We start from the raw sequence: 26,753 nt of genomic DNA, 5'->3' as shown, positions 1-26,753 counted from the left end.
TTTATGTGTTTTCTTGTTCATTCCGTTCTTTCACTAGTTTAGAAATTTTCTGTGCCTGACGGCTTTTACCGATAATAATGTTTGATAACACGCCAAAACAGTATTCATTCCACATGATATAGACACTTATCGATGCGATATTGGAGCCATTCATCTCTGTAGGGTGTGTATTCAAGGGCAAAGGAATGCCATTATAACCCTTTGTTCTGGGGACTGACGAGAGTAATTAGTATTTAAAGTAACACCTCCCTTTGAGAGAGATTTTCAGACTTTTCAATGTTACAGTACACTGTCGCTGTGACATCTCAAATTCAAAGTCTTTAATGAATCAAAGAAAAGTGGTTGCGATTTGTACCACCAAAGATTTTATTCATTCTCTAGGCCACAATTTATGCAGGCAATCTTGCTTTCATGCTCTGTGGTAGAGAAACTTTCTTGAGCGAAAGACAAACCAACCAAAAGTGGACTTTTAGGCTTTTAGCTACTATAAAAAGCTACGTTTTGAAGCATCTCAAAACATTAAAGATTGAAAAAAATGATATTTGATGGCTTATGTGGTAAACTAATATTGAAAACTTTGAGTTTTAACGAAAATGACAAAATAAATGGTAAAATGAATAGTACTATGATTGACTTTTTAGTGTAAAAATGTGGTTTTTCTTTGAAATGAACAATACTAGAAGCTTTTCGTTAAAGTTCCTTTTAAAATTTTGTACAATTTTTTACTCCACCAGATTTGTTAAATAACAAATTCAGTATATAATTTGTTTCATCTCTTTGTGGAGTCCAATTATTGAGACAACAAATCAAATACTTGAAACACAAAATAACATTTATTATATATTTCATCACATCTACTAAAATTAAATGAATTTGAACGCAACTGTCAAATTTGATAGTAAAAGGCTTTGCCTTCAATTCACTCAGTGCCATGTAGAAAATTGAAGGCTCGGTTGAAGACAATTTGCTGCCATTTTTTACTATTGTATGTCCATGTAACAGTTTTAACATCTTCAAAGCTCTGCAAATCCCTTGATTCGTTTAATCAGTTTATTAAGAAGTTTGATAAAAAAAAAAAGGTTTATTATGAAGAAAATAGATTTTCGTTTTATAAAAAAATGGAGAAGCTAATGAACAAGAAGCACTTGTGGTGTAGTGGTTGTCACATCCTAGCTTGGGCCCCCACCACTGACACACCCCGATCCGGAGAATCAAGGCGTGCTGGCCGTCACGTGAGCGTGACGTAGCCAAAAGTGCGACACGGAAGCAAGATATAACAGAAATATGAAGGAATTTAAACCAATCACTAACAGAACAACCTACTAGCATAAAAAGGGGAGTTAATAAGTAAAACACACAAGTTCAGAGCATAGGTCTAAGTGCAGTCAAGTAGGACAATAATTAAAGTACAACACCCGCAGGTGAGTCCTACATGAAGAGCGTCTGTCAGAATGCCGAAAAAGACCTCGAGAGCCACCAACTGCTAACTAGAACCTGGAGGGGCACAAAACAAAGATGAGTGGGTCAGTAAAACTAAAGATTTTCCAAAACATTTCATTTAAAACATTTCTAACCCCTCACCGTAAAACCTGTATACTTTCCCAAAAAATAGTATATAGACATATATATACACATATCATCAAAACTCAGCTCACCATCTATCAAGATAACATCTCAGAAAGAATGTGTCATGCCATGCCAAAATATAATCAGAATGCATCAATATCAATCAGGTGAAATAATAAATCAACCGGAGACCCTACAATGGTCATGTACGGCTGATTCTATAGCTCAACATCCCACTCAGCCGGAGTCACCACAGTGACCTATACGACCCAACTCTGCACGTCACTCGGAACTACATATGGTAGTCTGTACGATGAAAGGTGTATAAATACGCTCTAGTGCTTCTCTCATCAATCATCGGCGCGCATAACTAAGGTCACCCACTAGTCGGAATCACATCTAGTGATCTATACGACTAGCATGTCGGAACTCTCACATGGTCTGTACGACATCCACCTACTTGGATCCAAGACGAGCGTGCGGTGTGGTGAATAATAATATAAGCACTAACACCTAGGGTGCAGGTTATGAGCTTTCAATGCAATTCACATAAAATAACTCATCTGAATAATATAAAAACTCACATGTGCGTCCATCGCGTCAATTCACATATATATGCGTCAATTATCAATTCAAATATCTCAATAATTGCATGCATGGCAATTTAAATCATATTTTCATATAAACGCATTTTCTGGGAAAAACAGTAGTATATAGGTAATACGAAAACAAAACTGCCCATTCACTGGTAAGTCGATGGGTCGTAACCCCCGTGACGTCCCTGGATGCGCTCGTCCTCGGGATAGGTGTCACCTATATGCGAAACAACTATAAAAACGTTAATTTAAACACATAACCAACAATTCGAAATAACTTCTCATACGATGCTCAATTTGGGTATATAAATATACCACATCGACCTACTCGACGTCACGGATGTCGAGAAATTTTTAGAAAAATTTTTGGAAGCCGCACGCGCCCCCACGCGCCGGGACAGGCACGGGGACATGCGCCCCCACGCGCATCACCCCTAACCTCAGCTCGCCGGACTGAACTTTCCGGTGGCTGGAAAACTGGGAAATTTCGATTGCCTTGTTCTCCTTCGTTTCTCAACCATTTTCTTCGTATTTTATATCAATTTGAAGCCCCAAGCATGTAGTTTCACAATATACTACTTTAAGGCTCTAAAAACAGCTAAATCTCACCGGAAAATTCCAAGCAAAACCGGCCAAAATCGAACCTAGTGATCTCGATGTCCAAAACCTTCAAACGAAGTACTCTGAGCTTCCTTGGGACCTCACTAAGTTCACTATAAGCTTAGAATTCCCTAAAACACAACATTTCATGTGTGCATGAACAGTGACACAAATTGGGGGGTTCGGGTTTCACGTGATAACGAAGGTTCCACGTCCTAAAACTAGCACCAATCAACTCAGAACATCACAAGGATGAAGAATCTTACCTTGTTTGCTTTGATCCACTGAGTTTTGGGGAGTTTTGGCGAGGTCCGTACGTATGGGTGCGAGAGAGTGAGAGAATCGTGAGGGAGGAGAGAGAGTGATACGGGAAGAGGGAGAGGACAAGGGGGTGTGAGGTGGTCCAACATCTAATCCTCACCATCCATATCACCTAATTCCCTAACCACAATTTTATAAAACCAAAATTTTAATCCAAAACTTAGAAAATTAATCCAAATAACGTCACACACACATACCTTAATACCCGCTAAGGTTAAATCCGACATTTCATGTCCCCAATAATATGAAATCCCGGAACGGGCTGTGACAATCTCCCCTCCTTATAGAATTTCGTCCCCGAAATTCCCACAACCAAATAAACCGCTTAGTACCCATAGAATAATCTTGGGTACATCTCTCTCATTCGATCTTCTGTCTCCTAGGTAGCTTCTTCTACAGAATGGTTCCTCCACAACACCTTCACCAAACTCACCGTCTTATTCCTTAGAACCTTATCTTTCCAATCCAAGATAGTGACTGGTTCCTCATCATATGTCAAATCCGGATTAATCTCTAGCGGTTGAGGAGGGATCACATGAGAAGGATCAGAAATATAATGTCGAAGCATAGAGACGTGGAACACATTATGAACCTTAGATAACTCGGGAGGCAACTCCAACCGGTAGGCAACTTCACCAATTCTTTCAGTAGTGGAGATGCTTTGGCCTATTACTGTTCATTGTGGTATATTACTATTCACTGAGTAGATAAATGGGCTGGTGCTGACACTTTTTTTTAGGGATGTAATTGCTCTGAATATGTTGCTTTGCCACTTTCAAGGTGGTTGTGGTGTCATTGGCCTGACATATATGGTATTTTTGTTGGGGCCATGGCAAAAAAGGACCTGGCTTCTCTGTCCTCCCAATTCTGATACACTCTCATCCTCTTCTATTTTGTGCGGTCACGGTTAAACCACGTCAACATTTTATATTGATTTTTTTATATAGATAATAAGACAAAAAATAATAGTGATATAAAATATTTATGTGACTTAACCGTGACCGCATAAATAGGAGGTCATAGAAGTGTATGAGAACTGGAAGGGCAAGGAAGCCAGGTCTAGCAAAAAATGGCAATTAAGGTTGACAAGTTAATCACGTAATTAGACATTGGGCATGCGTTGTTGTCCTGCTACACTTTTATAATTATAATATTTAAAAATTAATAAAGTGATTGGTTACTTAATTCTACATATTGACGCGGTCCACTAATGGAGCACTCAGTTTTTGATTTGCTGTTGGATGGTATTGGCCCACAAAACATGTAGATGCGTTCCACTAATGGAGCACTCGGTTTTTGATTTTCTGTTGAATGGTATTGGCCCACAAAACACAGCACAGCTAAGGGTGTCATGTGATTGTATGATTGTATCCGAAAGATCTGGATCCCCTCCTGATCTTTAAAAATTGAGCAGGTTGAGTAAGCGATTGTAATCGTTAAAATTTAATCCAATGGTTATAAATAAAAGATTTTTTAAAATTATAATAATTATAGCCGTTTGATTAAATTTCAATGATCACGATTACCTGCTCAGCAGTCTCAATTTTTTAAGATCAGGAGGGGATCCGGATCCGTATCCGAGGACCACGGGCCATATCAGCCAGTACTGATGCTTCAGATATTTTCTTCTCTACCAGTTATTTGTATAAAAAAATATGACTACCTCTACCTCTTGTGTTTGACACGTGTATGCATAATCAACACCCGCTTATCCACCACAAAACTTATACATTAAAATATAATAATAAATTTAAATATAAATGTAAATTTTTATCACAAATAATCCTATAAATTAACAAATACTATCGAGATGATTCGTGAAATTAAGAATTGATTAATGTAGTTTCTGAAAATAAGTCTCGTTGATTAATATCGTCATTCTATTATAATTTTGTAAAATTATATTTTATATGCTGATATGACATATAAATAAATCCCACAAGTCCTTTTTTTTAATTTTTAATCTCAAATGGCAATTGAATTTTTTCACACCATCGAGACGATAGCTGAAATTCAATTTGTTCAGAAATATGTGTTTCAAATCAATGTGAAACCTTAACTTTTTTCACGATATAACAAGTTGGCTTATAGGAAGCCCAACGACAACAGATATTTCACATTATCCTATATATGTTGTCTCACATATTAACTTCAAAATTACCCACATATGAGGATGTGTATGCTGAAAGTATGAATCTTATATTGAAAAAGAAGGAACTTTACATGTCCTTTGTCATTTGCAAATCTCACCTTCATAAATTTGTATGATCATAAAATGCATTTTTAATCTCACTTCTCTAATGTTTTGTATTGTCCTTCCTCCTCGACCTAAATATTATAAAAGGAAAACTAATGAAAAGGGCTTGAAAACTTTGAGTTTTAATGATAAGGACAAAATAAAGGGTAAAGTGAATAGTACAAGGATTGACTTTTTAGTGTAAAAATATGATTTTTCGTTAAAGTGAACAGTACCGGGTGCTTTTCGTTAAAGTTCCCTATTATAAAACTTAGAAGTCCTTTACCAATTCGCCAAAACCATTTTTCTCCTATGCACTATTGTTTAATCCTATTCAATATTTCTTTCTACTTAGCTTTAATAAAAGTGTGACAAAAAAAGGAAAAAAAAAAGAAAAGGAAAAGTATGTGGCTATTAAAAAGGAAAAAAGAAGAAGGAAAAGTGTGTGGCTATTATTTAGCCTTACGAAGCTTCGTCTCTAATAGATCCAAACAAACCTAACACATCTTCCATCCACGTCCATGTATGTCATTTTTCACCATTGGACTCTTGCACAACTTTTGTGCTTTTTCCATGATTTACACTATCGTTTTTCTTTAAAAAAAAATGGTCTGTTAGTGACTCCGCCATGATATGTTATTTATTAAAAGACCATAACAATGCATTTCAATCTCTTCTTAACTACTAGTAAACGATTTAAAGTATTAAAAATTACACACAAACATTTATGAGTAATGTTATTCATAACATATTTTTATATCACGTTTTCATACCATTTTAGGTGGCATTTGATGTTGATATCTACATCATTTGGATTAATCAGATTTTTTAATTTAGTTCAGCATTTAATAAACTAATAATTAATAAAAATTAGTTAATTAAATGATGATTATGATATACGAGAAGTATTTCTTATTTCTTTCTTTGAGTTTTGCAAATTTTTCAAATGATGTAACTGTTCACATCAGATGCTACCTAAAATAGTATAAAAATATAATATAAAAATATATTATGAATAGTATTACTCAACATTTATATGAGCCTAAAATATATCCACAATTACTGAATCATTCCGATATGGTTATGTTTTACATTATCGTTGAGAGGTGCGGAATATTGCCAGGTGTTATATTATCTGCCATTGCCCAATTTAACGTATTCTCTCCTAGGAGACGCACACATAGGGCTCTGCATTCACCCACCGAGCGGCCGGCACCCACGACGGTAGAAAACGCGCTTTAACTTACCCCCTTCGTTTTTTCACCGCCACAGGTCAACGATACCGGCCTTGGCGAAAATACAACTTTCCACACACATCAGCGCGTTGTGTACGAGACGAGTGGTGCCGATTCACTAAACCTGTTTTGTGGCTTTTGTCCATTAGTGGGTCTCTATCTCTCCCTCTCCCTCCTCTCTTCGGGTATATTCTCTCTCACACAAGCACACTAGCGCTGTAAAACGCAGCAGCTGAAGGCTCGAAAATATCTTGGAGACAGTTTTGAAATTTCTTCTGGAAACCCAGAAGACTTTGGGGGCAGTTGGAGAAAATTTGGAAAGTGGGTGTGTACCCGTTCAGCATTTTAATTTAATTGCTCGGAAAGTGGGGAGGTATTTTGCTGGGAAGAGCCTGTGTTTTGACTAAACGCTTGAGGAAAGGTTCAATCTTTCTCCTTTTTTGTCTATATTAAGTATACTTTGTTCTGCATTTTGCTTTATAACTTGCAGTATTTTGCTGTAACTGTTAGTTTGTGATTGAATCTGGAAGAAAGCTTCAATCTTTCTCCTTCTTTTCTCTGCATTTCTGCTGTTTTTTATTTGGATTAAAACTGCAGGATTTTTCTTTGCTTTTGTGTTTGTATCAAAACCCAGAAATCAGATCCGGAAGGGTTATCTGGGTTTGATTCGTTTGTGTTGTCCGATCCATATCCGGATCCTTTGTTTGGAAATCTGATTGTTTTTTTATCGGATTTCATTAGGATTGGACAACAATGGAGGGTGAGAAGAAGTACATTACTGTCGAGCAGCTGAAGCTGCACAACAAGCCTTCGGATTTGTGGATCTCTATCCAGGGCAAGGTTTACAATATCACTGATTGGGCCAAAGATCACCCGGGTGGGGATGCCATTCTCTTCAATATGTCCGGCCAGGACGTCACTGATGGATTCATTGCCTACCATCCTCCGTCCGCATGGAAGTACCTGGGGAAGTTCTTCACTGGGTACCATCTGAAAGATTTCGAGATCTCGGAGGTCTCCAAGGATTACAGGAAGCTTGCTTCCGAGTTTAACCAGCTCGGTTTGTTTGAAAACAAAGGGCATGTGGCTCTTTACTCTGTGATTAGTATTCTGGTTATGCTTTACCTTGTTGTGTATGGTGTGTTGAAGTCTGAGAGTGTGTTGGTTCATTTTGGTTGCGGTTGTTTGTTGGGGGTCCTCTGGGTTCAGGGTGCCTATATAGGGCATGACTCTGGGCATTACCAGGTTATGTCGAGCCGCAGGTACAACAAAATGGCACAATTTCTGGCCGGAAATTGCCTGACTGGGATCAGCATTGCTTGGTGGAAATGGACTCACAATGCCCACCACATTGCCTGCAACAGCCTTGACTATGATCCCGATCTTCAGCACATGCCGGTGTTTGCTGTGTCCACGAAATTCTTTCATTCAATAACGTCAACCTTTTATGGAAGAGAGCTGACATTTGATGCTGTGGCTAGATTTTTAGTCAGCCACCAGCATTTTACATATTACCCGATCATGATTGTTGGAAGGGTTAACTTGTTTATTCAGACGTTCTTGCTACTGTTCTCCAAGAGAAGCATCCCAGATAGAGCTTTGAACATAATGGGAATCCTTGTTTTCTGGACTTGGTTTCCTCTCCTTGTTTCGTGTCTGCCTAATTGGAGGGAGAGGTTTATGTTTGTGTTGGCGAGCTTTGCAGTGACAGCACTTCAGCACATTCAGTTCACTTTGAACCATTTCACAGGAGATACTTATCTTGGACCACCAACTGGGAACGATTGGTTCGAGAAGCAGACAGCTGGTACTGTGGATATTTCGTGCTCGAGTTGGATGGACTGGTTCTATGGTGGCCTGCAGTTTCAACTTGAGCATCATTTGTTCCCCCGATTACCCCGTTCCCAGCTGAGGAAGATTTCTCCCACTGTGAAGGAACTATGCAAGAAGCACAATTTGCCTTACAAGAGTTTGTCCTTCTTGGATGCCAATGTGGCCACCATTAGGCTGCTAAGGAATGCTGCCCAGCAGGCTTGGGACATGGCCCTTCCCGTCCCGAAGAACTTGGCCTGGGAAGCTGTTAATACCCATGGCTGATGTTAGTCGAGGCTCATCTAAATACCGCCCCTGCATTGGAGTTCTCTGTTTATAAGTTGGGGCATCTAGGTCTGATGATCATTCTTTTTCAGCAGGTTTTTCAATCGCTATTTGATATTATTTTGGGCAGTCTTTTTCTGATATTTGATCTATTTGTTCTCTATGTTTAAACTAAACCTCCATAACACGCGTTTTAATTTTCAATTCATCTTCAGTTTCATGTTGGATCTCAATACAAATTTTGGAGAGTATCTCTTCCTATTGATTTGTCGATTCTTTTTCGTGAATTTCGTATATATCTTGAGATTTGAACCAGTTCAGTTAGCTTTTATTTCAGTAGTCTCTTGTTTTTATCTTCTTTGAAAAGAAACGAAGTTTATTTCAGGCTTCTTGGTATGGATTAATGGAAACCATATCCATTTCGTAGTACAATAGCCTAAGAATTTAGGCTTCGTTTCGATTGGATAACTCATAAAATTCAAAGTAGCACGCTGAAGGCAGAGGTGAATGAATTTTCATTTAGAAGGGATTAGAAGAGATTGGACATGGAGGAAACGTAATGTGTAATCCATCTTCGAGTGCACCATGAGTAGGACTTTAGGCATGAAGTTTTATTTGTTGGAAGCGATGTGGTAGGCATGAATCAGCTTACAGAAACTTGAGGAGCAGTTGGCACTTTCCTAGGGATGTCTCAAGTCTGCTGTTGCATTCCGAGACGAGCATCGGCATATCAAAACCTACAGCATAAGCATTAAACAAAGCGACACCATGAATGCTATATAATTTCCTGGCAACGTTGACGCCTTTGAGAAAGGTTGGCCCAATTTATGGCGCCCATTAGAAAAATAGTAAAAAAGTGGAAACAAATGTCAGAAGTGGGATTTGAACCCACGCCCTCTTTCGAAGACCAGAACTTGAGTCTGGCGCCTTAGACCACTCGGCCATCCTGACTTGCCTACGATCCCTTAGAAAATTATATGACCAAAAAACGACTTCGGTTTAGAAAATCATCTCTTTGCTCTACAGTCTACAGCGCCAACTGGCAAAACCTTCGCCTCTAGTTACAGGGTTTTGTAACGAGTCCTTAATTGCTATCTCTAACATTATGTTTGGATAAGAGAAATAAACTTAGAATTTGAATTAAAGTTATAATTTATAAATTGACATGCACTAATTTCCTTCTTTGGATTCATAAATATAGAAATTTAGAATTTCCTTGTAAAAAAAAACTTGAAATTTGGGATATTTAATTTCCAAGTTTAAATTCCATGTAAATATGTGTCATTTCTCAATTTCTATAATTGAGAGTTTAAAAATAACAAATTTCGTATTCAATTTCATTGTTATTTTGGTTAATCAAACAAAAAAATTTATAAATTCTAAAAAATAAAATCTCATCATTTCAATTAGCGTCATTTTAAAATTCTAGAAATCCTAAATTCCTTCGTCAAAGTGTAAGGTTTCCTTCTCGGCCAGTTTCGATAGCCATGAATCCAATCCCGTACCAACCAGCCAATGTCGAGCTCCTTCTGGGAAACCGCAAACGTCCGTGATCAGTTCAAGAACTTGCATGACACTCTGAGTCTAGCAAAAGCAATGAACGAAATCGAACTATTGAAAATTTCAATTTCAATTTCAATTCGCTTCCCAACTTTCTGGAACTTCTGTTAACTTTTGAACTGCGATTTGAATGAATTTTAGTAGACAGAAAGAGCTACAGATGGTGCAATCGATCAAAGACGGTAAAGGGTATGACGACGGTGAAGCTTCCGTCGGTGGATTTTCGGAGTTTATGAAAGAGAGGAGGCTAAATGTGGAGTCTCGAGTGTCGTTATCATATCCTCACTGTGTTTCTCTAACTCGTATCACTGCATATTGATCTCTGTAGGTCATTTTCTCCCAGAGGAGGATGATAAATTTCTTGAAAGAGTAGGGGCTGCAGTTGAGGAAGAGGAGCAACAAGTCATCTTGGCAGCTGATATCGATGCTGCTAAGGATGCCATAGCAACTGTTGAGCAGTCCAGGAAAACAACCGAGAATGTCAGACCTGACTCCATGGATGAAAGCAGTCACTAACAAAAAGGCTTTGTAAATCCATAATCTTAATTGATGGTATGTTCCATTTTTGGTTTTCTCCTCGTCCATTTTCTTGATTATTTTGCCATGGCTGTTTACTTGTAATACAACTCTGATATAATCGAAAGTAGTGCTAGGATCAATCGCGCTTGTGGGCTGATATTGGCCTTTGATTCTTGTGGATCTATCAACCGCCAATAATAACTTCACGCACAATCGATCATGGTATTCTTTATGAAACGATGAAACAAAAGTGTCCTCAATTTGAAACAAGTATTCAATTCTATTTGACGAAAATAGTTTCAATTCTATTTGACGAAAATAGTTTCGCTGATGTCAACGAGGGAGGTAAATGCTACACCAAAATTAAAAATTAAGGGGTGAGGAAAAATACACTCCAACTAAAATACCAATGCATTAGGATTTTTGCAATCTTGCCAATTTTGGAATGTTGTTAATAATACCATTTTTTTATGGTTTAAATATCAAAATGATCCCTATGTTTTTAAGGAAAACTAATGAAAAAAGCTTGGAAACTTTGAGTTTTAATGAAAAACCACCTTCTAACTTTATTTAATGGTTAGTACAAAGCCTAATATTAAACAAGTCTAATTAAAATGGCCCAACCAAAATAACATACTGATTTCTCTATTTTGCCCCTGATGTTTTTGGGTTATGTTAGTTTTGTTTTCCGTTAGTTTAGTCATGTCGAAGAACTGAGTTGATTTTTTAACAAATTTTTTGGCCAATCACTTCACTTTTGCAGATTTTTTAATTTAGGGTTTTGATTTGATTGCTTTCTATTATCCAGCTAGGGATTTTTGGCCTTTAGGAACTCGATCAAATTAGGTTTTATTTTCTTCTTGTTCCTGTTCAAAGAATCAAGCATAGAAGAAGAGGAGATGGTGACAAAATCATCGGAGGGAGAAGAGGATGCAAAGTTGACGAGAAGGAACCAGCTGCTGATAGTCGACGACGATCTCAGAGAAATGGGCAAGAAGGTCAAGCGAAGAAACAAAGAGACCGGAAATCATTTTCAATTCTTCAATTCTTGTTAATTACTAATAACTGCTCTCTTTTTGGCCCCTAGCTAAGAGACGGGATGTTCGTTCAAATCTCTTATCAATCCTCAGATGAAGAGTGCAATTTTGGTTTTTGGGATGACATTAAGAAGTCAGAAGAAGTTAAAACAAAGTTTTGATTCGATATGATGCAGTTGCTTGTAATATTCTGTTGTTCTTCTGTCTTTGTCTATCAGAAAACACATACAGGAAGATGTAATCTGAAAAAAAACCAAATGGGTGTTTGGGATTTAAGATTTGATACCTGGGTTTCGAGATTGGATTGAAGAAAATGATTGATCCCCATATTTTTTAAATTTCTTTTATCTTCTGTGAAAAAACATGCAAAAAATGAGAGTTCTTCAATGATTGGGAAGTCTATGCGGGCCTCTGGTGACTAGTCAGTCTTTCTACACTAAAGTGAAATGAAGGATGCTGCCAAATGTGTCTCAATAAGTTCCAAAACCACATTGCCCATTACATTTGCCTTTATTATCCAAATCACCAATGCTTAATAATGATGGTGATTACATATATCATCATCATTGACTCTGCTGCACAAGTGGAAATGTGGAATCATCTTTTTCTCTCAAACTTCGCAAATGTGGGATTTGCTTGTAACAATATTTCCCATTCGAGCGATATTTTAATATAATATTGTTACATAAAAAAGAATTTGAATATGAATGTTTACACTGTCTAGTTAACTTGTCTACGTCTAGGACTACATTATTTTGTAATTAGCAAAGTATAAACTTAAAACTATTGTGAGTTGAGAAATGTGATCCGGCGACGAAACAAAGAGACTGGAAATGTCGGACCTTGAACTACTACAAATAGTTTCCACTTATTGATTTAGTTTTAGAATAGAGTCTCATTCTTGATTGGGTTTTATAAACAATGTCTACTTATTAGTCCAGTTTCATAAATAGTGTCCCCTTATTAGTCCAATTTCATAAATAGTGCATGGATCTTGTTCCACTTCCATAACTAGTGGCCTAGTTCTTGATTTAATTTCATAAATAGTGCCTAGTTCTTGGTCCACTTTCATAAATAGTGGCCTTGTTCTTGGTTCAGTTTCATAAATAGTGCCTAATTTTTTGTCCAGTTTCATAAATAGTGTCTCTTTATTGGTCTAGTTTCATAAATAATGTTTCTTTCTTGGTCTAGTTTCCTAAATAGATTTCACTTATTAGTTTAGTTTTAGAAATAGTGTCTCATTCTTGATTTGGTTTCATAAATATTGTCTAATTATGGGTCCAATTTCATAAATAGTGTCTTCTTATTTTAAGAAGGATTAGAATGACATACTCTAATAAAAAAATATACAATCAATAATGGTACCGTTTGACAATTTGACAACATAAGCATCTATAAATCCTATTAGTATACATATATCCCGAATTTTACTAAATTTGTCATTTTAAATATGGCTAAAATAATAAAGACTTATAACTTAGTTGGTTAAAAAGCAAAAAATGTAGAAGTAAAATTATATGACGTCAGAGAGTGTGCAATGTGTAGGGTAAGAGTAGGATTCACAGTTTTCATTGAGAATGTTAGTAGTGTTAATGAAAATGACACAATTGTAATGTATAAAGAAAAAAAAGACCTGATGCGCGAGATCCGTACGTCCATCACATACATTGTTTATGAAACTAAACACTATTTATGAAATTGAACGGTACTATACTATTTGTTGGTCTGGTTTCATAAATAGTGCCTAGTTCTTGGTCTAGTTTCATATATAGTGCCTAGTTCTTGGTCATGTTTCATAAATAGTGCCTAGTTATAGGGTCTAGTTTCATAAATAGTGTATAGTAATTGGCACAGTTTCATAAATAGTGTCTTTTTCTTAGTCTAGTTTCATAAATAGTACCTAGTTATTGGTTCATTTTCATAAATAGTATCTAGTTCTTGGTCATATTTCATAAATAGTGTATAGTTCTTGGTCTAGTTCGATTTTGCTTATAGATGTTGTGCATCCAAGATTTACATTCATATGGTTAATGGTGTATGATTAATCCTAAGAAGAAAAAGTCCACAAGATCCAAAACTTTGTATTGGAAAGCGAACTAGATAGCAGTTGATATTTCTGCACGTCTTTTATCTTGTTTGTTAGGTTTAATGGGCCTAATTTATTGGTACTCTCATTTCCTTCCACATGTCCTAGAAAAAACCCAAGCCACGCGTCCAGAGCAATTTTGCTTCAAAGCAAGAACGTTGTTTTCTTCGCCAATCCAAAACCACAAACTGAGTGAAACCCTCTTCCCTCGACCAAGTGCTCCATTTCTTCACGTGATCAAATGCTCCATTTCTTCTGCCAGAGAACCAAAACGCCGCGCAGAGCACCAGCGCAGAGGGGCGAAATTCGAGTTTTGGGAAAGAATTCCGGGGACCGGAGGTGCAGACCTGTAGCATGAATAGTCACCCACCGTGTTTTCCAGTTTCCGGCCGAACCAGAAGGGCTTAGGACTAGCTCCTGGGCTTGTTTTTTGGCAAGCAAAGGGCGGCCCCCTCCCTCCTTCATAGCTCCACCACTGGTTGCCATACCATAGTTTCCGTTCTTAAAACAAACATATGCTATTTCTCCATCAAGAACAACTCCACGTCTTTTCTACCAGGATTGATGATAATTGTGACACACCCCGATCCTAGAATCAAGGCGTGATGGCCGTCACGTGAGCGTGACGTAGCCAAAAGTGCGACACGGAAGCAAGATATAACAGAAATATGAAGGAATTTAAACCAACCACTAGCAGTAATAACCTACTAGCATAAAAGAGGGAATTATAGAGTAAAACACACGAATTCAGATCGTAGGTATCAAGTGCAGTCAAGTAGGACTATAATTAAAAGTGCAACACCAGCAGGTGAGTCCTACATGCAGTACGTCTGTCAGAATGCCGAAAAAGACCTCGAGAGCCACCAACTGCTAACTAGAACCTGGAGGGGCGCAAAACAAAGATGAGTGGGTCAGTAAAACCAAAGATTTTCCAAAAACATTTCATTTAAAACGTTTCTAACCCCTCACCGTAAAACCTGTATACTTTCCCAGAAAAATAGTATATAAACATATATATACATATATCATCAAAACTCCGCTCACCATCTATCAACATAACATCTCAGAAAGAATATGCCATGCCATGCCAAAATATAATATGAATGCATCAATATAAATCAGGTGAAATAATAAATCAACCGAAGACCCTATAGTGGTCCTGTATGGCTGATTCTATAGCTCAATATCCCATCCAGCCGGAGTCACCAAATGTGACCTGTACGGCCGTGCCGGAGTCACAAACTGTGACCTGTACGGCACTACACTGCACATAAGTCGGAACTACCTATAGCAGTCTGTACGACTAAGATGGTGAAATAATACGCTCTAGTGCTTCTCTCATCAATCATCTGTGCACATAATCTAAAGTCACCCACTAGTCGGAACCCTTCTAATAGTCTGTACGACTGGCATGTCGAAACCACCTCTAGTGGTCTGTACGACATCCACCTACTTGGATCCAAGGCGAGCGTGTGGTGTGGTGAATACTATAAGCACTAATACCAAAGGTGCAGTTTATGAGCTCACAACGCAATCACATCATCATTCATTCATATAAACCATATAAACTCACCTGATACTCACCTGTGCGTCCACGGCACCAATTCACACATATATATGCATCAATTATCAATTCATAACTCATAATATGCATGCATGGCATTTTAGAAATATAATTTCATTTAATTGCATTTTCTGGGAAAAACAGTAGTATATAGGTAATACGAAAACAAAACTGCCCACTCACTGGTAAGTTGATGGGTCGTAACCCCTGTGACATCCCTGGATGCGCTCATCCTCGGGATAGGTGTCACTTATATGCGAAACAACTATAAAAACATTAATTTAAACACATAACCAACAATTTGAAATAACTTCTCATACGGTGCTCAATTTGGGTATATGAATATACCACATCGACCTACTCGACGTCACGGACGTCGAGAAATTTTTAGAAAATTTTTTAGGCTTGCCACGCGCCCTCACGTACCGTGGGTGGCACGGGCCTACGCGCCCCCATGCGCATCATCTTCCTCAGCCAGTCGCCGGACTGGTTTTTCCGGTGGCCGGACTCCGGCGAGTTTTAAAAATGCTTGTTCTCCTTCGTTTCTCAACCGATTTCTTCGAATTTTATATCAATTTGAAGCCCTCAACATGTAGAATCACGATGGACTAGTTTCAAGGTCTAAAATTCACTAGATTTTACCTAGGGAAGCACGATATTTCGGAAATTTTGAGAACCTCCGTTCTCGGTCCTCCGACGTCCAAATATCACCAACGAAGTACCCCGAAGCTCGTGAGGATGTCCTTAAGCTCACTGTGAGCTTGAAATTCCCTGAAATGCAAGGTTTCACGTGTGCATGAACAGTGCACATTTTCGGGGTTAGGGTTTCACGACGATTCCGAGGGTTTCACTTTCTAAAACTAGTTCCAAACTCAGAACATCACAAGGATGAAGAATCATACCTTATTTGCTTCGATCCACGGAGTTTTGGAGGGTTTTGGTGATGTCCGTATGTTTATGGGTGAGAGAGAGTGAGAAAGTCGTGAGGGAGGAGAGAGAGAAAGACACGGGGAAGAGAGGCAGAAAATGAAGTGTGTGTGGTCCATTTCCATCCATTTAATCCCTAACCAAACAATATTTTACAAACCAATAATTTTAATCCAAAACTTATATAAAGTTAATCCAAATAACGTCACACACACATACCTTAATACCCGCTAAGGGTAAATCCGTCATTTCACGTCCCCAATAATATAAAGTCCCGGAACGGGCTGTGACAATCTCCCCTCCTTATCGAATTTCGTCCCCGAAATTCCCACAACCAAATAAACCGCTTAATACCCATAGAATAACCTTGGGTACATCTCTCTCATTCGATCTTCTGGCTCCCAGGTAGCTTCTTCTACGGAATGGTTCCTCCACAACACCTTCACCAAGCTCACCGTCTTGTTCCTTAGAACCTTATCTTTCCAATCCAAGATAGTGACTGGTTCCTCATCATACGTTAAATCCGGATTAATCTCTAGCAGTTGAGGAGGGATCACATGAGAAAGATCAGAAATATAATGTTGAAGCATAGAGACATGAAACACATTATGAACCTTAGATAACTCCGGAGGCAACTCCAACCTGTAGGCAACTTCACCAATCCTTTCAGTGATTTCATAGGCTCATATGTACCTAGGACTTAACTTTCCTCTTTTTCCAAATCGTACCACACCTCTCCAAGGTGACAATTTCAAAAATACCCAATCACCCACATCATACACTCGATCAGTAGCATGTCGATCCGCTAAACTCTTCTGTCGATCCTGGGCTGCTTTCAGGTTGGACTTATTCACCTGAATATTTTGAGTAGTCTCATCCACAATCTATGGGCCTTCTAACACTCTTTCACCAACCTCAGACCAACACAATGGCGTACGACACGCCCTACCATAAAGTGCCTCAAATGGTGACATACCAATGCTCGAATGAAAACTATTATTGTAGGCAAATTCCATCAAGTCCAGGCGATCATGCCAGGAATCACCAAACTGTAACACTGAAGATCTCAACATATCCTCCAACGTCTGAATAGTCCTCTCTGATTGCCCATCAGTTTGAGGATGATAAGCAGTGCTGTAAAGCAAATTCGTACCAAGAGCTTCTTGAAAAGCTACCCAAAATTTAGAAGTAAATCTTGGGTCTCGATCAGAAATAATATTCACTGGAACTCCATGATACTTCACAATCTTCGTGATAAACAACTTAGCCAATTTATTTAGAGGATACTTTTCCCTCACTGGTATGAAGTGCGCTGACTTGGTAAGTCGATCCACAATCACCCAAACACCATCGAATCCATTTCGTGTACGAGGAAGCTTATACACGAAATCCATAGTTATATTTTCCCATTTCCACTGGGGAACGGGAAGTGGCTGCATTCGCCCAAAATGCTTCTTCCTTTTTGCTTTGACTTGCTGGCAAATAATACATCTACTTACATAATCTGCAATTTCCCTTTTCATACCCGGCCAATAATAAAATGGTCGAATGGTATGATACATCTTAGTTCCTCCCGGGTGCATCGCATAAGCTGAACAATGCGCTTCATCCAAAATTTCCTTCTTTAATTCCTCATTATTCGGAACATACATTCTGTTCTCTTGCATAAGCATGCCATCTGATTCTCGAATCCTGAGATCTTTCTTTTTCCCTTCATTTCTTAATTGAACCATTTCTTGAATTTCTTCATCCACCATCTGAGCTTCAAGTATATGATCCACCAAAACTGGCCTGACTTGAAAACTAGCAAGAAAAGCTTCGCTTCGATCTTCCAACTCCAACTTTACTCCAGTTGCCCTCAGTTCAGCAAGAAAAGGAACACGGCAAGCATATAAAGCATTGAGTCTACCTTGAGGTTTCCTACTCAATGCATCAGCTACCACATTAGCACGACCCGGATGATACTCAATAGTGCAATCATAATCACTTAGCAATTCCATCCACCTTCGCTGACGAAGATCAAGATCATGTTGAGTAAATAGATACTGTAGACTCTTGTGATCAGTGAAGATTTTACACTTCTCACCATATAAATAATGCCTCCAAATCTTCAAAGCAAATACAATGGCTGCCAATTCAAGATCGTGAGTAGGATAATTCCTTTCATGATTTTTCAACTGTCAATAAGCATAGGCAATCACTCTATTATGCTGCATCAAAACACATCCCAAACCATTCAAGGAAGCATCACTGTAAATCTCAAAATTACCGCTATCATCAGGAAGTACCAATACTGGAGCATGAGTGAGGCAATATTTCAATTGCTGGAAACTCCGCTCACAATTCTCATCCCACTCGAATTTAACATCCTTCCTGGTCAACTTTGTTAACGGCAAAGCAATCATAGAAAAATCCTAAACAAACCGTCGATAATAACCTGCCAAACCAAGAAAACTTCGTACCTCAGTGACGGTTCGAGGTTGTTCCCAATTCTCCACTGCTGCTATCTTTTGAGGATCTACTTGAATTCCTTGTGCTGATACAACATGCCCCAAAAATGCCACTTCAGTCAACCAAAACTGACATTTACTGAACTTGGCATACAACTGATGTTCCCTCAATTTCTTTAATACCAAGTTAAGATGTCGGATATGATCTGCCTTAGACTTAGAGTATACCAGAATATCATCAATAAAAACAATAACAAATTTATCAAGATATTGCTAGAATACCTCGTTCATTAACCTCATGAAAGCTGCAGGTGCATTAGTCAACCCAAATGGCATAACCAGAAATTCATAATGTCCGTAACGGGTTCGGAAAGTCGTCTTAGGTACATCTTCATCTTTAATCTTCAACTGATAATAACCAGATCTCAAATCAATCTTAGAAAATACACACGCACCTTTCAGCTGATCAAACAAATCATCGATGTGAGGCAATGGATAACGGTTTTTAATCGTTACCCGGTTCAATTGCCTATAATCAATGCATAATCTCAGAGTTCCATCTTTCTTTCTCACAAATAATACTGGAGCTCCCCAAGGTGACGAACTAGGTTGAATGAAACCTTTATCAAGTAATTCTTGCAATTGAATTTTCAATTCTCTCAACTCAGCTGGAGCCATTCTATAAGGAGTTAGAGATATAGGGTCAGTACCTGGAAGCAAATCAATAGAGAATTCCACATCTCTGTCTGGAGGCAACCCGGCAAATCAACAAGAAATACATCAGGATAATGCCTGACACACCAACTTCTTCTACACTGCTAGGAACAACATCATTTAACACTACATGTGCTAAATATCCTTGGCAACCCTTCGATAATAACTTTCTTGCTCTTATGGCAGAAATAACACCATGTCTCACCCCACTTCTTTCGCCCACAAAAGTAACCTCGGGTAGTCCAGGGCGATAAAAAGTAACTGATTTCCCATAACAATCAATATGGGCACGATTATAATGCAACCAATCTGCTCCGAGAATCACATCAAAATCCACAATATCTAACGGAATAAGATCAGCTGGCATAACTACGCCCTCTACCATCACTGGACACCCAAGATACACACTATCAACATAACACTTATCTCCTCTAGGCATTGCAAACTCTAAATCAAATCCTAGAGGTGAAAGGTGGGGTTAAGTCATTTGAGCAAATGTATGAGAAATCACAGAATGCGTAGCACCACAATAAATCAAAACTCTAGCAAAATGACCAAGAACATTTAACGTACCCATGATCAAATCTGGATGGTTCTGAGCATCTTGCAGTGAGATGTGATTAACAAGCCCCTGAGCTTGCTGTCATCCACCACGACCTCTGATGCCTTGATTACCTCGCCCCTGAGAAGTACGTCCTTGGCCTGACTGACTAGGCTGCCTAGATGATCCTGCACCACCAGCAGCAACTTCTCCCTGACAGGATGGCCTCCCTGATGCCACTGAGATCCATCAGCTGGCATGGAAGAATAAGAAGAATAACCCCCAAGGTCTTGGGAATACCCCGTCTGAGAATAAGGCTCATGGGGATACTGATAAGGTCCGGAAGCATAAGGAGCAACATCCCTCTGGTAGTGGTAAGCACCACCACGACTCGACTGGCCATAACTGCCTGGTCCAAAGCTCTGCTGAATCGGCGCTTGAGGTGGCATAGTGGTCTGCTGAGGTCTCTGCTGACCCTGGGGACAGTGAGAAGCCCGATGTCCCATTTGCCCACAAGTATAACAAGCACCACCACCTCTCCTGCACTCACCATGATGACGAAAATTACAACGGCTGCACCACGGAGCACCAGAACTACCAGCACCACCGGAATCCCTCTGCCTCTGAAATCTGGGTCCACCAGAAAATCTTCCACCACCTCTTATCGGGCCAGTAATACTATATCCTCCACTAGAAGAACTCGAACTCGCTCCACTCTTCTTAAAATTCTGTGTCTTGCGAGGTCCCGGAATGGAGATACCCTTACCTTTATCATCCTTCTTCTGACCATCATTCTTGTCCTCGTCATCCTCATTGTCACTGGGAAGATTATCGGAGTCATCCATCCTAACCAAAATCTCGAAAAACTCATGATAATCGGCGCAGGGAAGTGCACTGGCAAAAGTCCGCCATTTTCTCTTAGTTCCCAACTTGAAACGTCGAAGCATCTCTACCTGATTACCAACTGCATCAGGGTCATAGCGAGACAAATCAGTAAACTTTCTGTAGTACTCATGTGCTGACATATTCCTTTGTTTCAATCGAGTAAACTCTTGCTTTTTACGATCGATGTATTCTGGAGGGAAAAATCTCTTCATAAAGTTCTCTTTGAATACTTTCCAGTCAGTAGCCGTCTCAGGTGACATGTACCTAGTCTGATTTTCCTACCAAGCTGCTGGCTCTCGGCCCAAAAACCAGGTAGTGGTCTCAACCCACCTATCAGCAGGAAAGTTCCCCTGACTTTGCATCACCTGAAACGTCTTCTCAATATGGTCTAGCCATTTCTCTGCCCCCTCGTGACCTTCATTACCCATAAAACGATCCAATTTCAAATTGTACATAGTCTCCAGGGGTGTCCTCTGAGGAGGGGGAGAAGGACGAATTGCATTCTGTAAAGCCTGGGCCATTGCTTCCCCTAACTGAGTAATATCAGGGAAATTAGGTTCAGAAGTAAGGCGGGACTCCCTACGTTCCCTACGAGGCGGCATAATTCTGACAGAAAACATCAAAAGATCATTAGAGCATTAACAATTATACAGGACTGCAACCTAGGCTCTGATACCAAACTGACACACCCCGATCCTAGAATCAAGGCGTGCTGGTCGTCACGTGAGCGTGACGTAGCCAAAAGTGCGACACGGAAGCAAGATATAACAGAAATATGAAGGAATTTAAACCAACCACTAGCAGTAATAACCTACTAGCATAAAAGAGGGAATTATAGAGTAAAACACACGAATTCAGAGCGTAGGTATCAAGTGCAGTCAAGTAGGACTATAATTAAAAGTGCAACACCCGCAGGTGAGTCCTACATGCAGTATGTCTGTCAGAATGCTGAAAAAGACCTCGAGAGCCACCAACTGCTAACTAGAACCTGGAGGGGCGCAAAACAAAGATGAGTGGGTCAGTAAAACCAAAGATTTTCCAAAAACATTTCATTTAAAACGTTTCTAACCCCTCACCGTAAAACCTGTATACTTTCCCAGAAAAATAGTATATAAACGTATATATACATATATCATCAAAACTCCGCTCACCATCTATCAACATAACATCTCAGAAAGAATATGCCATGCCATGCCAAAATATAATATGTGTTGATGCACAAAACCGGAGGTCTTGGAACAACGTAAATCCGACCGTGAATCTGCATGAAATGTAAATGACACAAGATGTATCGTGGTTCACCCCAATGTTTGGGCTACGTCCACACTGTAGTTGATTCTGTTTCTCTGTAATTGTATGGATACAAGTGTTTGGGGGAAGTCCCCCGGAGGAGAAAGAAGAGAAGGGAGAGGAGAGCCTCGGTGGTGTGAGGTCTCTCCTGAATGTAATGATAGCTTCTCTTAGCCTTCTTAGGCTTGGCTCTTTTGCCTCTTTTAGAATGAGGGGAGGAGTCCCCTTTTATAGAATAAGGGGCTCCTCCTCTTTTACAAAGTATGGGCTTTAATGTGAGGCCCAAATACAAGGCCCAAGGCCCAAATATACGAGGCCCAATATATGGTACCAACAGGAGTCCCCCAAGTCTTCAGTCAAGAGAGTCTTTTGGCTGGAGACTTCAAATCCAATCCATGTATGAGCCGAAGTGGCTAGATGTCTTGAACCAGTACTCAACCCAAGACAATGCTCAACATAAAGCAATATTCAGCTAGAGGTATCACACGTTACGAGACTGCTCGGCTGGAGGCGATGCTCGTTGCGAGGCTGCTCGGCTAGAGGCTATGCTCGCGGCGAGGCGTTTGCTCGGCTGGAAGCGATGCTCGTTGCGAGGCGGCTCGGCTAGAGGTTATGCTCGCTGCGAGGCGGCTCGGCTCGTGGTATTCCTCATTGCAAGTATCTACTTTATGTCAACATGCACTTAGTATGAGTTGATTCTCGACATGACTCGGGTCTGCTTGTCGGGTTCACATATTGGGTCTATGTGTAAGATCCGCGGATCGGGTCCGCAAGTCGGGTCTTTGAATCGGGGCCATACGTAGGGGCATCGAGTTGGGACTATCTGTAGGGTCATCGAGTTGGGTCCAGGCACATAGGTATCCCAATAAGTGAATGTCCGAGCAAGTGGATGTCCGGTCAGACAAGAGATCACCACAAGCACGTGGCTCATCAGTCTATAAGTTGGTAGACCTCGTTAATCAGCAACAATGTTGATCAGTGGACCTAGTTGCTCAATAATTCCTGACAATAAATGATAGTATAAGTACGACCGTATAATGAATAAATCAAATTGACAAAGTTTGTTAAGGCAAAATATTGTACTATGTTCTTCTATAAATAAATAATTTATTCAGTCGTGTGGTAAATGATTTGTATCATATATCAACAATATATTAGGTATTGCCTAAATGTGTGTGTATATATATATAATCATGAATAAATGATTTATTTAGTTGTTTGATAAATCACATGTTGTATAAATCAATAACGTGGTATTAATCATGTAATATCAGAAATAATAATCATATTATTTAATCATGGTTCATCATGATATAAAAATAATATAATCATTATTTTATAATAATTATAATTATCATGACGTAAAAATAATAAAATATTTAAAGGAAAAGAATCTTATCCCTTTTTTGTTTTCGGTGGAGATAGTGGGTGGAGACAGTGGGTCATTCATGGTTTCCTTTCTGAAAAGGAAAATATTTGGCAATGATTCCTTTTGCCAGTAGTGCCTCCATCTCTCATCATTTCTCACTGCCTCTGTGAATGGGATTTTTCCTGAAACTTTTTTTTTTCTGTTTAGGTAGCACAGATCCAGGGAAAAGCCCAGTGGCACCGTGGTTCTCGTCTGAGGCTCGGAAACTGATCTGAGGCCAGGGAAAGGTCCAGTGACTTGTGCTGTAGATGAGGAACTCGCAACTTGGTCATCCAACGACAGGGTTGGGGTTGGCATTGAATCATGCCCCGTCTCTTGGCCTAGATCCCTCGAAGCATCTTTCATGGGCACCTCATCGGCTACGGTCTGGATCCTTATCAGTCTCTGCTCCGTCGGAGACCACCACCTCGTCATTGAGATGTGGGGCTTGCGCGGCAGCAAGAAATAGACAGATGAACTCACAGTACGCCCGTGCCTACCTGGAGCCTCTCGGATCCGGATGCCTAGCCGTCAGCAGCATCACCCGCGTTGAGCTCGGTACAGCAGCCGATGAGGTTGAGGCCGGGCTCGGCCATCAGGTGGTCGAAAAACGTAAGTTGAAGTCGCTGGGAACGGAAGATACATCATGGGCTCCAATTGCGACGAGTCGCGGAGTCAGGTGGTGGTCCAACATTCCGCTGGAAGCGACAGGTAGGACTGGCAGCGGAGCTCCGCTGTTTTGTTGAGCTGATATGAGTAGTAGTTCAAAGCTTTCGTGATCTGGGTTAGGTAAATGAAGCCCAATTCTACAGCGAGGGGAGCTCGTCGATCGTCTAAGCCTTCACAGGTGGTGTGCTGTCGTCGGGATACACCTCGTTTTCCCTTCTTCTACGTTGGGATCTTCGACAGCCCTTTGTCTTGGAGGAGAAAGAGAGAAAATGAGGTGTTTTCGCATGAGCTTTTTGTAATTTTGATGTTACTTTTACAAGAACAGAGAGGGAGGTGTAAGAGCAGGTGTTGGAATTTGGATGTTTTCTGTTTCTGGGTTTTTGCAGATTCAAGGTGGAAATGAAAAATTGAAAAAGAACCGACATAACTTTTCGTGTCGTTTCCCACAGACGGCGCCAAATGTTGATGCACAAAACCGGAGGTCTTGGAACAACGTAAATCCGACCGTGAATCTGCATGAAATGTAAATGACACAAGATGTATCATGGTTCACCCCAATGTTTGGGCTACGTCCACACTGTAGTTGATTCTGTTTCTCTGTAATTGTATGGATACAAGTGTTTGGGGGAAGTCCCCCGGAGGAGAAAGAAGAGAAGGGAGAGGAGAGCCTCGGTGGTGTGAGGTCTCTCCTGAATGTAATGATAGCTTCTCTTAGCCTTCTTAGGCTTGGCTCTTTTGCCTCTTTTAGAATGAGGGGAGGAGTCCCCTTTTATAGAATAAGGGGCTCCTCCTCTTTTACAAAGTATGGGCTTTAGTGTGAGGCCCAAATACAAGGCCCAAGGCCCAAATATACGAGGCCCAATATATGGTACCAACAATATGAATGCATCAATATAAATCAGGTGAAATAATAAATCAACCGGAGACCCTATAGTGGTTCTGTACGGCTGATTCTATAGCTCAATATCCCATCCAGCTGGAGTCACCAACTGTGACCTGTACGGTCGTGCCGGAGTCACCAACTGTGACTTGTACGGCATTACACTGCACATAAGTCAGAACTACCTATAGCAGTCTGTACGACTAAGATGGTGAAATAATATGCTTTAGTGCTTCTCTCATCAATCATCTGTGCACATAATCTAAAGTCACCCACCAGTCGGAACCCTTCTAATGGTCTGTACGACTGGCATGTCGGAACCACCTCTAGTGGTCTGTACGACATCCACCTACTTGGATCCAAGGCGAGCGTGCGGTGTGGTGAATACTATAAGCACTAATACCAAAGGTGCAGTTTATGAGCTCACAACGCAATCACATCATCATTCATTCATATAAACCATATAAACTCACATGATACTCACATGTGCGTCCACGGCACCAATTCACACATATATATGCATCAATTATCAATTCATAACTCATAATATGCATGCATGGCATTTTAGAAATATAATTTCATTTAATTGCATTTTCTGGGAAAAACAGTAGTATATAGGTAATACGAAAACAAAACTGCCCACTCATTGGTAAGTCGATGGGTCGTAACCCCCGTGACGTCCCTGGATGCGCTCGTCCTCGGGATAGGTGTCACCTATATGCGAAACAACTATAAAAACGTTAATTTAAACACATAACCAACAATTCGAAATAACTTCTCATACGGTGCTCAATTTGGGTATATGAATATACCACATCGACCTACTCGACGTCACGGACGTTGAGAAATTTTGAGAAAAATTTTTAGGCTTGCCATGCACCCTCACGCGCTGTGGGTGGCACGGGCCTACGCGCCCCCACGCGCATCATCTTCCTCAGCCAGTCGCCGGACTGGTTTTTCCGGTGGCCGGACTCCGGCGAGTTTTAAAAATTCTTGTTCTCCTTCGTTTCTCAACCGATTTCTTCGAATTTTATATCAATTTGAAGCCCTCAACATTTAGAATGCCGATGGACTAGTTTCAAGGTCTAAAATTCACTAGATTTTACTTGGGGAAGCACGATAGTTCAGAAATTTTGAGAACCTCCGTTCTCGGTCCTCCGACGTCCAAATATCACCAACGAAGTACCCCGAAGCTCGTGAGGATGTCCTTAAGCTCACTGTGAGCTTGAAATTCCCTGAAATGCAAGATTTCACGTGTGCATGAACAGTGCACATTTTCGGGGTTAGGGTTTCACGACGATTCCGAGGGTTTCACTTCCTAAAACTAGTACCAATCGACTCAGAACATCACAAGGATGAAGAATCATACCTTATTTGCTTCGATCCACGGAGTTTTGGAGGGTTTTGGTGATGTCCGTACGTTTATGGGTGAGAGAGAGTGAGAAAGTCGTGAGGGAGGAGAGAGAGAGAGGCACGGGGAAGAGAGGGAGAAAAGGAAGTGTGTGTGGTCCATTTCCATCAATTTAATCCCTAACCACACAATATTTTACAAACCAATAATTTTAATCCAAA

At 40.0% G+C, this 26,753-nt stretch overlaps 1 protein-coding gene, 1 long non-coding RNA gene and 1 other non-coding gene across 4 annotated transcripts; 1 reads left to right on the top strand and 2 right to left on the bottom strand.

Moving 5' to 3' along the window:
* Positions 1–6,454: 6,454 nt before the first annotated feature.
* LOC126630947 (delta(8)-fatty-acid desaturase 1-like) lies at positions 6,455–8,916 on the top strand. 2 transcript variants are annotated; one of them, XM_050301120.1, is made up of 2 exons: positions 6,455–6,975; positions 7,152–8,916. In XM_050301120.1, exon 2 carries the CDS (start codon positions 7,308–7,310, stop codon positions 8,649–8,651), a length of 1,344 nt encoding a protein of 447 aa, XP_050157077.1. In that variant the 5' UTR covers positions 6,455–6,975; positions 7,152–7,307; the 3' UTR covers positions 8,652–8,916. The 2 variants fall into 2 exon arrangements, with proteins under 2 accessions (XP_050157077.1, XP_050157071.1); XM_050301114.1 differs by having other exon boundaries at positions 6,457–6,975; positions 7,296–8,916.
* Positions 8,917–9,518: 602 nt separating this feature from the next.
* On the bottom strand, positions 9,519–9,602 carry TRNAL-CAA (transfer RNA leucine (anticodon CAA)). The gene has a single exon. It is a non-coding gene; the product is annotated as a tRNA-Leu (tRNA).
* A 5,655-nt stretch (positions 9,603–15,257) lies between these two features.
* LOC126630988 (uncharacterized) lies at positions 15,258–26,705 on the bottom strand. The gene is made up of 4 exons (XR_007626195.1): positions 26,551–26,705; positions 26,288–26,416; positions 25,666–25,895; positions 15,258–15,437 (listed from the first exon to the last, which is right to left on the bottom strand). It is a non-coding gene; the product is annotated as an uncharacterized LOC126630988 (long non-coding RNA).
* Between the last annotated feature and the right edge of the window lie 48 nt (positions 26,706–26,753).

Source organism: Malus sylvestris, chromosome 1, assembly GCF_916048215.2.
Source record: "Malus sylvestris chromosome 1, drMalSylv7.2, whole genome shotgun sequence".
Classification (NCBI taxonomy): Eukaryota; Viridiplantae; Streptophyta; class Magnoliopsida; order Rosales; family Rosaceae; genus Malus; species Malus sylvestris.
This window is presented reverse-complemented; position numbering and strand designations above follow the sequence as displayed.

What these genes read in the sequence shown, in the direction of transcription:
- LOC126630947 (XM_050301120.1), top strand. Translation starts at nt 7,308, where the DNA reads ATGGAGGGTGAGAAGAAGTACATTACTGTCGAGCAGCTGAAGCTGCAC.